Source organism: Vipera berus, assembly GCF_964194415.1.
Source record: "Vipera berus genome assembly, chromosome: 3".
Lineage (NCBI taxonomy): Eukaryota > Metazoa > Chordata > Lepidosauria > Squamata > Viperidae > Vipera > Vipera berus.
The window spans coordinates 106,605,814-106,619,909 of NC_138204.1; the positions used below are offsets into that span (position 1 = coordinate 106,605,814).

At 46.6% G+C, this 14,096-nt stretch overlaps 1 protein-coding gene across 5 annotated transcripts in view; it reads right to left on the reverse strand.

The window, feature by feature from the left end:
- Positions 1-356: 356 nt before the first annotated feature.
- Positions 357-14,096, reverse strand: part of SWT1 (SWT1 RNA endoribonuclease homolog) — an 82,717-nt gene continuing 68,977 nt past the window's right edge. For 4 of the 5 annotated variants that reach the window (XM_081324372.1, XM_081324369.1, XM_081324368.1 and 1 more), the window contains one exon: positions 357-2,093. In XM_081324372.1, the coding sequence (XP_081180498.1) occupies positions 1,988-2,093 (106 nt within the window). In that variant the 3' untranslated portion in view covers positions 357-1,987. Of the gene's footprint in view, positions 2,094-2,922; positions 2,995-14,096 lie in introns of all 5 variants that reach the window. The other variant, XM_081324370.1, reaches the window with a different exon arrangement.

The window sequence follows — 14,096 nt, forward strand, 5'->3', positions numbered from 1 at the left end:
TATGTATTGAGACTGTTTGCAGGGAATGGGCTAATAAAATATACATAACTGCATCTGCAAGCTTCATGATCAAAAGGTCTGCACAACTCAACTTGAAGTTATGATATACTGGGAAAGGAGAGGGATAGAGCTATGTCACTGTCATGAGAATATTGCTCTGGGAATGGGTAATATAAAGATTTAAAAGCAGTAATTTACATAAGGAGTACCGTATTTTCCGGCGTATAAGACTGGGCGTATAAGACGACCCCCTACATTTCCTGTTAAATTATAGGTTTTGGGCTATACTCGCCGTATAAGACTACCCCTTTTCCAACGCACACCAAATAAAAATTAAAAAACATCAGATTTGATTTTAATATGGTAATTTTAATTCAAATGCTTATGACATACAGGTACTTAGTAGGAAAACTGTCACTTATAAACATAAGGCTGTTTGTCATCAAACATGTAAACATAAAACAGTGCAAGTGGATTAAACTAATATAATAATAATAATAATAATAATAATAATAATAATAATAATAATAATAATAATAATAGAAGAAGAAGAAGAAGAAGGAGGAGGAGGAGGAGGAGGAGGAGGAGGAGGAGGAGAAGGAGAAGGAGAAGTTGGAAGGCACCTTGGAGGTCATCTAGTCCAACCCCCTTCTAAGGCAGGAAACCCTATACCATTTCAGACAAATGGCTGTCCAGTCTCTTCTTAAAAACTTCCAGTGTTGGAGCATTCACCACTTCTGGAGGCAGGTTGTTCCACTGGTTAATTGTTCTAACTGTCAGGAAGTTTCTCCTTAGTTCTAGGTTGCTTCTCTCCTTGACTAGTTTCCATCCATTGCTTCTTGTCCTGCTTTCAGGTGCTTTGGAGAATAGCTTGGCTCCCTCTTCTTTGTGGCAGTCCCTGAGATATTGGATCACTGCTATCATGTCACTCCTCAGCCTTCTCTTCGTTAAACTACACATACCCAATTCCAGCAACCATTCCCTATTTTCCTAATTCACTTTTTCACTTTTCCTAATTCACTCTAAAGCTTTTTCTGCGCAGAGCCTTAAGTAACACCAGCTGCCTGCAATTAGTGCAGGTTCACATCCCACCAGGCTCAAGGTTGACTCAGCCTTCCATCCTTCCGAGGTAGGTAAAATGAGGACCCAGATTGTTGGGGGCAATAAGCTGACTTTGTAATAATGCTGCTTGTGGGGGGGGAGTGAAAGCCCTAATAAGCAGGCATATACATAGAATGAAGGCTATTGCTAAGCACATTGATTTGTGCTTTAAATTGTAAGCCGCCCTGAGTCTTCGGAGAAGGGTGGGATATAAATGGGATTTAAAAAAAAAAGACCAAATGGGAGATCCGCTCCAGGTTTTCCAGCCAGCCCGCCCAGTTCCTGAGTCAAATGTGTCCTTAGAGCTAAGTAGCTGCTCTGACTGCTGCATTCCCCACCTGCCTTTCAAGTTGGGATAAATTACAGCTGCTCTTCAACTTTAGAAGGAAAGACGCCCAGACCCCAGCCTGTAAAAATCACAGACTGCAGCTTCTTCTCCAATTGGTCCCACTTTCCCTGCGCAGACTAAATGGGAGATCCGCTCCAGGTTTTCCAGCCAGCCCTGTCCCTAAAGTTTCAGCACCCAGTGTATAAGACGACCCCTGATTTTTGAGAAGATTTTCATGGGTTAAAAAGTCGTCTTATACGACGGAAAATACGGTAAAAGCTAATATTGTCAGGAAAGATTTAAAAATCCCTTCATCATGGTCCCAGTTCTGTTTTTTTCTTCCACGAAGTGGAAACACACACACACACACACACACAGAAATAAGGCCAAACCAAGGATTAATGTTTCTTTAAGTGTGATCTTCAAACAAAGTTGCTAAAATCAGCAAGGAAGACCAATAAATTACAGAGGTTTAAACTTTTAGATAGCTGAGTCATAGGTTTGTTTTGCTGGAGAGAAGAAAACCAGTCTTTCAAATGTTTCAGTTAATTGAAGGATTTAGAGCCATCCTCTGTTTTTGATTTCCGAAAGGACCGATTCATAGCACTGTTTAACAGTATGTTCCAGTTGAATTAGTTGGCCACATCCGACTGATAACCGTGCTCTGGGGAGGAAATGAGAAAATGAGAAAAATGCAATTTACTAAGCCTAGCCCTCTGTTATGATTTTCTGTAGCAGCTTTTCAAAATGCACAAGATTCTTTTCTTCTAAGGGTTGTACTAGCTTCCATTGTGAGTATTAATTTAAAGTACTTTTTATAGCCTTTAAAGCTCTAAGCATATTACCTGGAGGAATATCACTTTCAATATGAAGCTATCCATATCTTTCAAGAAACCTTATTCTATAGATCTTGCCAAATTCTGCAGTGCATCGAGTGAAGATATAGGAAAAGGATTTACAGGACAGTACTCAGGGTTTTGCACTCCCTCTTAGTCACCATTTCAGCAAGCTTCCAGTTTGCTGGGAAGATAAATTTTAATCTAGCTGTCTTACTATTTTGCATAATTAATTGGTCTTTATCGGTGGCTATTAGTTACCACAATATATGTTTTGGGGAGGGGCTAACATTTAAGATGACTTTTTGTTAGGTTCTTTGGAATTTATTATCACGTAAATGAATATTGAAACAAGGAAATCATCCTTAAATGCATTGCATCATGTAGATCCAATATGCTTTGGAACTGGAATTCCTCATAGTTAACGTAATTTAAAGATATTTGTAAAGTAAGAATAATGACAAGATATACTAGACACACTATTATATGGGTCTCATGGTACCTTTCCTTTTTTAATTATGTTGACATCCGTTTAGCATTCCATCTCTAGCTTAGAAAGATTATGTAGAAATGTACATCGGGCATATAAAAACGCAAATCTCGCCAATGAGCCATTATTTCTACATACTTCCTTCTCCAAAAATAGCACACGCCCACCTTTTTTCTCTCTCAGAATGCATCAGTTTGGGTCTCCTAGGTTAGACTGCTATTTTTTCAAAAGTGATCCTTCTAGAACAGGAAGTAATTCACAGTATTTTAGATGTGATACTACTGTTCCTTAACTAAATACATGCGTACAATGTGATTTAATAATGTTAAAAGGAGATTTCAATCCATTTTTAAAGGACTTCTTGTCCAGATAGTGGGTTAAACTTCTAGATCTTCCCTTCAAAAGGTTACTGTCAACGCTGCTAACATTGGATGTTCTTGCTTTGACAAAAGATGAAGAAGCAGCTATTTCTTATTTCCACTTGTGTACCACTTTTCGAGTTAAAGTTAGTTGAAGAAGGGAAGGGGGAAGGAAGAATGTATGAGAAATTAGTTAGACATAATCAACAGTAGCGAATAGTTTCAAGGTTGAATGTTCAAGGTTGAATGTAACAACAGACGATAAGTAAGAACTGGGGAGTTTACGCTAAGGATGGAGAACTGACCCTTCAAACTAATTGGAGAATGTGATTAATGACAGCAATGAAAAGAGGAGAATTGTTTTTAATATTATTGTGGTAAGGGGAGGGGAATTCAGATTCCAGCTTCTCACAAGGATTGCCGATGTTATAGGGCTCTAATAAAAGACTTTTAAGGTAAACAATGCCTCAGAGTTCTTTGAAGAGCTCATCCGTCGGAAACTTGACATCAAGCTGGAATCCACCAACTTTACAAACTAACTAGGGGGTCCCGTACTCCCATCGCTGTCTCCAAGTTTGGGAGACAGGCTGACAAAGAGTCAGGGAAGATTCCATGATGGAGGAGGAAAAATTGCCTGAAGCCAGCTCCCCGGCAACAGCAGCCACCCCAGGAGGGGAAGGGCCAATGAAGAAGCCAGTAGGAAAACAGATTCAGCAATCCTCCCAGCTGGGAGCTAGACCCAAACAACCAGGAGAATTGGTCTGGTCGTCAGAGTGGATTAAGCCCAGCAGAGACTCCAGACACCTGGAAGCAGCCTTGCCATCCCCAAGGGCTTCAAAGGCAGAGGAGGTGGAGCGACAACAAAGAGACTCCTGCACAGTGCTTTCCCCAGACCAGTGGGGAGCTGCCAGGCCATCTGACACTGAATACTCAGGTAAGTGGAAATATCTGTTGGCAGCCCATAGCCAATCAATTGACTATCTAGCAGAAAGGTTTGAAGAGCTAGAAGTGAAGAACGCAAAACATCTCCTGCCAAGAGAGGCCCCCAGCCCTCCTTTCGCAGAGCTAACAACTCCATGGAAGCTGGTCACCACCCCCGAGCGCCAAGCAACCACTGAGGGGCCCGCAATTGAGGGAGGCACCACAACAATTGAGGCTAACACGACTCCTAGTGTTCTGTTCCAGCCTACAACCGGCCATGCAGAAATGTCAGGGACAACCCCTTTGTTATATTCAATAGGCTGGAATTAAGCCAACCAAATTTATTTGCAAAAACTAAACGAAACAGTTCAAAACAGAGTAAAACAAATACAGACCGAGACTATATCAGAAGCTCTGCAAACGGATGCCTTCAGCAACCAGCACCTCCCACACATTCCCCTTTTAAACAACAGTCTCAGGGCATGGCTTCTCTTTGCCTCCTCCCGAGGTGCCTCATTGCTTTTCTTTGTTCACTTCTGCTTGTCTGCCTCTTGCTTCGAGCGTCCTTGAACAAAGCCAGCTGTGGATCGTCTTCATCTAATCTTTCAGGCTCACACAGCTGGGTCTGAGGAGGAACAAGACGGGAGGGGCCTGGCTGAGAGCTCTGCGATGCATCTGCAACCAAAGGCTCTCCAAACCCCTCCTCCTCCTCCTCAGAATTGTCCGATTCAGCTGCCGAAACCATAGGCTGACGCTGAATCACAACACCTAGTAGATCAGCAGCAGAGGGCACAATTCCCTGCAGACCAATAACAGAGTAGACAACAGCAACCCCCATCTATCCAACAACCACTGAGGGGCCTACAGCAGCAGGTGGTGCCACGGCTTCCCGCTGGCCATCAGCAGCCTCCCCTCAGACAATCACAGCAACGGGGGCAGCAGCAGGCCCAAATGTGCAACCACTGGGCATACAGCAGCAACTGGGGGTCCAACAGCCAAAGTGGGGGCCCCGGCAGCCATTGAGCCAACAACCAGGATGGGGCCATCAGCAACTGGGGGCACAATAGCAGCAGCAGGGGCCCTGGCAGCCATTGAATCAACAATCAGGATGGGACCAGCAGCAGTGGGGGCCCCGGCAGCCATTGAACCAACAACCAGGAAGGGGCCAGCAGCAGGATGGGGCGCCCTCCAACCAATGATGGGGACCCAGAGAAACTGATTTATTTTCCTCAACCAAGTAGGCTCTCATTTGAATCGCTGAGCCTATCTCTATCCGGACCCAGGTGCTATGGTCGATGTGATTGCGTCCAGCCTAGAGGGAGAAGCATCCAAATGGTTAAACAATTTATATAATGAGCAAGCTCCTGAATTGGAGGACCCCCACCTTTTCCTCCTAGGGCTGAGAGAAAGATTTGAGGACCCATCCATTGCCCTCAAAGCAGAACAAATCCACAAGATAAAACAAGCTGGCCGGCCTGCCCTGGAGTACGTGCAGGAGTTTCGCAAGATTGCCGGTCAGATAGAGAGATGGCCTGAGCAATCCATAATTCATCATTTCAGAGAAGGGTTGGACGACCACCTTTGTCAGGCATGCATCTACTGAGCTGTACCTGACCATCTGCAAGAATGGTATAAGGCAGCGGTAAAATTAGATGTCCAGCTCGCCCACTATAAGAAGCCTCTCCCACCTGAAGCTATGCCAAAGCCAGAACCCAAACAGCAACCACCACCCCGAAAACCTCCAACTACTGCTAATGCTGTAGGGCCGCCAATCAAGTGCTTTCGATGCAGACAGCAGTGACATTGAGCAGCGAACTGTCCAGTCCCCTACCCACAACAGCAGAGTAGACCGGAACCAGCAACAAGGAGGAGACCTGCACAGCAGCCACCAAGAGAAAAGTCCAACTGGGCTACCCAGGAGCCCGTTGCCCAGGTTAAATCCCCCACCCGGGAGGACGCTGGGCCACCGACTGGACCTGCCCCCACTCTACCCAGCTTTGACAGTTACAACGAAGGGGAGAATGACCCAATGGTGAGTCGACATGTCCCACCTTTTTCATTGCCTGCTAAACTCATAATCCCTAAATCAGGGTCACAAGTAGACTTGAAAGTACTAGTTGATACTGGCTGCTCCCGATGCATCATTAGCCTGTCATGTGCCCTGAGACTGGGCATACGGACTAAACTGCTCTCCATACCTGTGAGGTTTGAGCAAGCTGATGGCTCCCTAATGGGAGGGACTTTAGTCACGCAATTAACGGAGCCCTTACGCCTAGAGATAGGTGAGCACTGGGAGTTTATTCACTTCCTGGTGGCTCCAAAAATGACTGAGGCTGTGATCCTAGGACTAGCCTGATTAGACAAATGGAAGCCATTTATCTGGTGGGAGAAAGGAATGAGAACTGTTCAATCCCCCCATTGATTCAACAAATGTTACAGGGGATTTTAGCCCACCCAATGAGTGAGCGCACATGGCTACCTTACGGCCATCAGGCAAGCCACTCATCCCCAGTGAGTACCGGGACCTAGCGGATACATTTAGTGAGAAAGAATGTGATACCTTGCCTCCTCACCAGGCCAATGATTGAACTGTTGCCAGGGGCCAAACTTCCATGACCAAGAATGTATGCTATGTCCCCCCTTGAAATGGAGGAGATGCAGCGATATGTGGATACAAATCTAGCGAGGGGATTCATCAAATGGGCCAAGTCTACTGTGGGAGCCCCTGTGTTGTTCAAAGAAAAAAAAGATGGGTCTCTTCATCTCTGCATGGACTATAAGGGTCTCAAAGCTATGAGTGTGGAAAATAAATACCCCTTCCCCCTCCTGAAGGACTTACTAACCCACCTGATGAAGGGGAGTGTCTTCACCAAATTAGACATGAGAGAAGCATATTACTGGGTGAGAATAAAGGAGTGGGATGAATGGAAAACTGCCTTCAATCGCCCCTTGGGAAGCTACCAGTTCAAAGTCATGCCATTTGGACTGCTGGGGCCCCCAACCGTATTTATACAATTGATTAATGAGGTCCTACATGATGATTTATACAAAGGGGTTCTGGTGTATCTTGATGACATCCTGATATACAGTACGAATATGACTAACCACATAAGACTGGTCAGAGAAGTGTTAAAGAAACTTGTTGTTGTTGTTAGTTGCGAAGTCGTGTCTGACCCATCGCGACCCCATGGACAACATTCCTCCAGGCCTTCCTGTCCTCTACCATCTTCTGGAGTCCATATAGGCTCACACCTACTGCTTCAGTGACTCCATTCAGCCACCTCATTCTCTGTCATCCCCTTCTTCTCTTGCCCTCAACCTTTCCCAGCATTAGGCACTTCTCCAGTGAGTCCTTCCTTCTCATTAGGTGGCCAAAGTATTTGAGTTTCAACTTCAGGATCTGGCGTTCTAAAGAGCAGTCAGGATTGATCTCCTCTAGGACTGACCGGTTTGATCGCCTTGCAGTCCAAGGGACTCGCAGGAGTCTTCTCCAGCACCATAGTTCAAAGGCTTCAATTCCTTGGCGCTCAGCCTTTCTTATGGTCCAACTTTCACAGCCATACATTGCAGCTGGGAAGACCATAGCCTTGACTATACGCACTTTTGTTGACAGGGTAATGTCTCTGCTTTTTAGTGTGCTGTCTAGATTTGCCATGGCTTTCCTCCCCAGGAGCAAGTGTCTTTTAATTTCTTGGCTGCAGTCCCCATCTGCGGTGATCTTGGAGCCCAGGAAAATAAAATCTGTCACTACCTCCATTTCTTCCCCATCTATTCGCTAGGAATTGAGAGGGCCAGATGCCATGATCTTGGTTTTCTTAATGTTGAGTTTCAACCCAAGTTTTGCACTATCCTTCTTCACTCGCAACAAGAGGCTCTTTAGTTCCTCTTCACTTTCTGCCATTAGAGTGGTATCATCTACATATCTTAGGTTGTTGATATTTCTCCTGGCAATCATAATTCTAACTTTTGATTCATCTAGCCCTGCCTTTCTCATGATGTGCTCTGCATATAAGTTAAACAGGCAGGGTGATAGTATATAGCCTTGCCAGACTCCTTTCCCAATGTTGAACCAATCAGTGGTTCCGTGTCCAGTTCTCACTGTTGCTTCTTGACCAGCATATAGATTTCTCAAGAGACAAATAAGATGGTCTGGTACTCCCATCTCTTTAAGAACTTGCCACAGTTTGTTGTGATATTGAATGGTTTGCCTTGGATTCGAACTGAGATTGAGGATTGTATCCCAGTATTGCTTTTCCTACTCTTTTATTGACTATGAAGGCTACTCCATTTCTTCTGAGGGATTCTTGCCCGCAGTAGTATACCTGATGGTCATCTGAATTAAATTCACCCATTCCTGTCCATTTTAGTTCGCTGATTCCTAAGATGTCGATGTTCAGTCTTGTCATCTCTTGTTTGACCACGTCCAGCTTTCCTTGATTCATGGATCTTACATTCCAGGTTCCTATGGAGAAAAAATCTTTACAGCATTGGACTTTCCTTTCACCACCAGATATATCCACAGCTGAGCGTCCTTTCGGCTTTGGCCCAGTCGCTTCATTCATTCTGGCACTACTAGTACTAGCCCTCTGCTCTTCCCCAGTAGCATATTGGATGCCTTCTGACCTGAGGGGCTCATCTGTCCATGGGGTTTTCATGGCAAAGAGTGGGTTGCCATTTTCTTCTCCAGTAGATCACGTTTTGTCAGAACTCTCTGCTATGACTTGTCCGTCTTGGGTGGCCCTGCACGGCATAGCTCATAGCTTCATTGAATTACGCAAGCCCCTTTGCCACGACAAGGCAGTAATCCATGAAAGGGGTTAAAGAAACTATTGAATGCCAAACTTTATGTCAAATTGTCAAAATGTGAATTTCACCAAACCCTATTAGATTATCTTGGCTATAGAATTTCCAGTGAGGGCATTGAAATGGACCCAGCCAAAGTGAAAGCCAAAGTGGCAGCCCCCAAAGACTTGCAAACAGCTCCAGAGCTTCATAGAGTTTGCCAACTTCTACCGTCAATTTTCCCCCTTTTGCCGAGATTGCCCTACCCCTTACAGAACTACTCAAAACAGGTAAGGGAGGGAGAAAACCGTGACCTGGCCAACCACTAGCATGGACTATGAGTTGTCAGACAGCTTTTGACAATTTAAAAAGACTATTTGCTGCTGAACTGGTTCTAAAGCACTCCTGCCCTTCTTCTCTTGCCCTCAACCTTTCCCAGCATTAGGCACTTCTCCAGTGAGTCCTTCCTTCTCATTAGGTGGCCAAAGTATTTGAGTTTCAACTTCAGGATCTGGCATTCTAAAGAGCAGTCAGGATTGATCTCCTCTAGGACTGACCGGTTTGATCGCCTTGCAGTCCAAGGGACTCGCAGGAGTCTTCTCCAGCACCATAGTTCAAAGGCTTCAATTCCTTGGCGCTCAGCCTTTCTTATGGTCCAACTTTCACAGCCATACATTGCAGCTGGGAAGACCATAGCCTTGACTATACGCACTTTTGTTGACAGGGTAATGTCTCTGCTTTTTAGTGTGCTGTCTAGATTTGCCATGGCTTTCCTCCCCAGGAGCAAGTGTATTTTAATTTCTTGGCTGCAGTCCCCATCTGCGGTGATCTTGGAGCCCAGGAAAATAAAATCTGTCACTACCTCCATTTCTTCCCCATCTATTCGCTAGGAATTGAGAGGGCCAGATGCCATGATCTTGGTTTTCTTAATGTTGAGTTTCAACCCAAGTTTTGCACTATCCTTCTTCACTCGCAACAAGAGGCTCTTTAGTTCCTCTTCACTTTCTGCCATTAGAGTGGTATCATCTACATATCTTAGGTTGTTGATATTTCTCCTGGCAATCATAATTCTAACTTTTGATTCATCTAGCCCTGCCTTTCTCATGATGTGCTCTGCATATAAGTTAAACAGGCAGGGTGATAGTATATAGCCTTGCCAGACTCCTTTCCCAATGTTGAACCAATCAGTGGTTCCGTGTCCAGTTCTCACTGTTGCTTCTTGACCAGCATATAGATTTCTCAAGAGACAAATAAGATGGTCTGGTACTCCCATCTCTTTAAGAACTTGCCACAGTTTGTTGTGATATTGAATGGTTTGCCTTGGATTCGAACTGAGATTGAGGATTGTATCCCAGTATTGCTTTTCCTACTCTTTTATTGACTATGAAGGCTACTCCATTTCTTCTGAGGGATTCTTGCCCGCAGTAGTATACCTGATGGTCATCTGAATTAAATTCACCCATTCCTGTCCATTTTAGTTCGCTGATTCCTAAGATGTCGATGTTCAGTCTTGTCATCTCTTGTTTGACTACGTCCAGCTTTCCTTGATTCATGGATCTTACATTCCAGGTTCCTATGGAGAAAAAATCTTTACAGCATTGGACTTTCCTTTCACCACCAGATATATCCACAGCTGAGCGAACTTTCGGCTTTGGCCCAGTCGCTTCATTCATTCTGGCACTACTAGTACTAGCCCTCTGCTCTTCCCCAGTAGCATATTGGATGCCTTCTGACCTGAGGGGCTCATCTGTCCATGGGGTTTTCATGGCAAAGAGTGGGTTGCCATTTTCTTCTCCAGTAGATCACGTTTTGTCAGAACCCTCTGCTATGACTTGTCCGTCTTGGGTGGCCCTGCACGGCATAGCTCATAGCTTCATTGAATTACGCAAGCCCCTTTGCCACGACAAGGCAGTAATCCATGAAAGGGGTTAAAGAAACTATTGAATGCCAAACTTTATGTCAAATTGTCAAAATGTGAATTTCACCAAACCCTATTAGATTATCTTGGCTATAGAATTTCCAGTGAGGGCATTGAAATGGACCCAGCCAAAGTGAAAGCCAAAGTGGCAGCCCCCAAAGACTTGCAAACAGCTCCAGAGCTTCATAGAGTTTGCCAACTTCTACCGTCAATTTTCCCCCTTTTGCCGAGATTGCCCTACCCCTTACAGAACTACTCAAAACAGGTAAGGGAGGGAGAAAACCGTGACCTGGCCAACCACTAGCATGGACTATGAGTTGTCAGACAGCTTTTGACAATTTAAAAAGACTATTTGCTGCTGAACTGGTTCTAAAGCACTCCTGCCCAGGGGACCCCTTCATAATTCAAGCTGATGACAGCGATGTGGCAGTCGGAGCTGTATTACTGCAAAAGAAGAAAAGTGGGGTCTTGCAACCTTGTGCCTACACCTCTAAGAAATTCACTGAAAGTGAGAGAAGATGGGCAGTCTGGGAGAAGGAGGCCTTCGCAATTAGGTGGGGGCTATTAAACTGGCAACAATATCTAGAAGGGAGCAAGATGCCTTTTGAAGTATGGACAGATCACAAAAATTTAAAAACTCCCCGCAAATTCTCCCCAAAGCAAGTGCGATGGGCACATTACTTTAACCGTTTTAATTTTACTCTAAAGTACATACCAGGAGGAAAAAAATTTCTAGCTGATGCACTATCGAGATTGCCCCAGTAGCAAAGCGAACACGAAGAAGTTAACGAGGCAATTATCTCCAGTCCACAAAGTGCTGCCCAACTCACGCCTCACAGGACCCCTAATCCTGATGACCCCGGGGTAAAGAAAATAAAACGAGAACTCCTCACGGACCAATGGTTCAAAGACAATCACATGTCACTAATATGCAGGGATGGTCTGGCTTACAAGGGGGGGGGGAATTGTACTTGTCTGAAGCCCTCCGTCTTAACACTCTCAAACACAGCCATGATGTCAAACAGGCTGGACACTTTGGATATCTAAAAACTCTACATCTTATTCGCCGGGAATTTTGGTAGCCAGGACTAAAACGAGACGTGGAAAACTATATCAGGAGCTGTACTGTATGTGCCACCATGAAAAGAATCCCAGGGAAAACCCCTGGGCTACTGCAAACGGTGGCTGACCCTTCTCAACCATGGGAAGAAATAGCTATGGACTTTATAGTAGACCTACCTGACAGTAGAGGAAATACTGTCATCTGGACTGTGATATACCTATTTTCAAAACAGGCTCATTTTATCGCCTGCAAAGGACTCCCATCGTCCCAACACCTGACTAAATTGACCCTAAAACATATCTACCGGCTACATCGTGCCCCATACCGAATAATTTCAGACAGAGGGGTGCAGTTCACAGCGAAAATTTGGAGGAATTTTCTTAAATTAATTGGATCATCTCAAGGCCTATCAACTGCTTTTCACACAGCTACTAATGGGGCCGCAGAATCTGCTAACAAAATGGTGGAACAATATCTCAGATGCTACGTTTCTTACCAACCAACGAACTGGACCGACCTCCTCCCTTTCGCAGAGGTGGCTTACAATAATTCAGTACAGAGCAGCACTGGTTACACTCCTTTCCAGGTGTTCTGAACCAGCCAACTACCGGCCTTGTAATAAGGCAAACCCCTGTTCAAGCAGTAGAGACTGGAGAGCGTCTGAGGCTGCAAAGCGTCTGCCAAGTTTAATTCACAAGCAAAACAACAGAACAAGAAACCAAAAGCACAGGAACTTGAATCCTCAAGCGGAAGGGTTGCTTTCAGCAACCAGCCCCTCCCCAAACACTCCTTTTATTTAGAGTTCAGGGCGTGGTCTCCCTGTGCCTCCTCCCGAGGAGACCCGCAGCCTTTTTCTGCTTAGTCCTGCTCGACTGCCTCCTGCGTCGGGCGTCCTTGAACAGGGCCAGCTGTGGGTCATCATCCTCCGCACTATCGGGCTCACGCAGCTGAGAAGAGGGCCCCGGCTGGGAGCTCTGCCAAGCCTCCAAGCCATCATCGGCCAGTTCGTCTCCCTCCTCCCCCTCATCTGAGTCATCCGATACATCGGAGCCGGCTGCCGGACCCACCGGCTGGCCCTGAGTCACAACACTATCCCGCACCGCAGGGCCCTTCCCCCGGGGCTGCCGATCCGGATGCGGTCGGGATGGGAATTGTTTGTGAAACGCTGTCACCAACGCAGGGGCATGAACGGCGGTCGCGTCTTCCCATGTGAAGTCCTCCGGCCCGTACCCTTTCCACTCGATCAGGTACTGGAAGCGACCTTTCAGCCAGCGGGAATCCCGGATGCTGGCGACCTCGTACTCGGGGGTGCTGCCTCCATCACGAGGTCCTGATGGGGGAGGTTCCGCTTGGCGAAGTGGACAAGCCGGTTGTTCGGGGACCAACAAGGACCGATGGAAGACGGGATGCACGCGCAGGGAACGTGGCAGAGTTAAACGATAGGCGACCGGATTGATGACGGCCTCAACTGGGAACGGTCCAAGGTAACGGTGGTCCAGCTTCCTCGCCGGCCGAGTGGATGGTAGGTTCCTGGTGGACAGCCAGACCCGATCCCCCACCGATAGTGGAGGCGTATCCCTTCTCGACCGATCGGCGAACCTCTTGTAGTCGGCCTTGGCCTTCTCCAGCTGCCGTCGCACCAACCGATGGATCGCCTGTAACTCCGCCATGAATTCGTTCGCTGCCGGCTCCGGTGAGTCCACGGGAGAAAGGGGGAAAAACCGGGGGTGATAACCCACGTTGGCCAAGAACGGTGTCATCTGCGTGGAGGTGTGCTGCGAGTTGTTAAAGGCAAACTCGGCTATGGCCAAATAGTCCACCCAATTGTCCTGCTGCAGGTTAACGTAGCAGCGCAGATACTGCTCTAAGATGCCGATGACCTTCTCGGTACCCCCGTCGGTCTGAGGATGATGCGCGGACGAGAGGCAAACCTTAATGTCCAACGCCCGCATCAACTCCTGCCAGAAGCGGGCTGTAAACTAGGCCCCCCTATCGGAGACGACTCTATCGGGAAGGCCGTGCAGCCGGAACACCTGTTGGATGAACATGCGACTAGTGGCGCGAGCTGACGGTAAGCCGCGACAGGGGATGAAGTGCGCCATCTTGGTCAACATGTCCACCACCACAAACACTGTCGTGAAGCCGGAGGATGGGGGTAGATCCGTCAGAAAGTCCATGGACACAGCCCCCCAGGGTCTCTTGGGCGTTGGCAAAGGCTGCAGTAAACCAGGCGGGGCCCCTGTCGCTGACTTGGCCTGCCTGCATGGGATGCAGGAGGTGACATAAGACTGGACATCG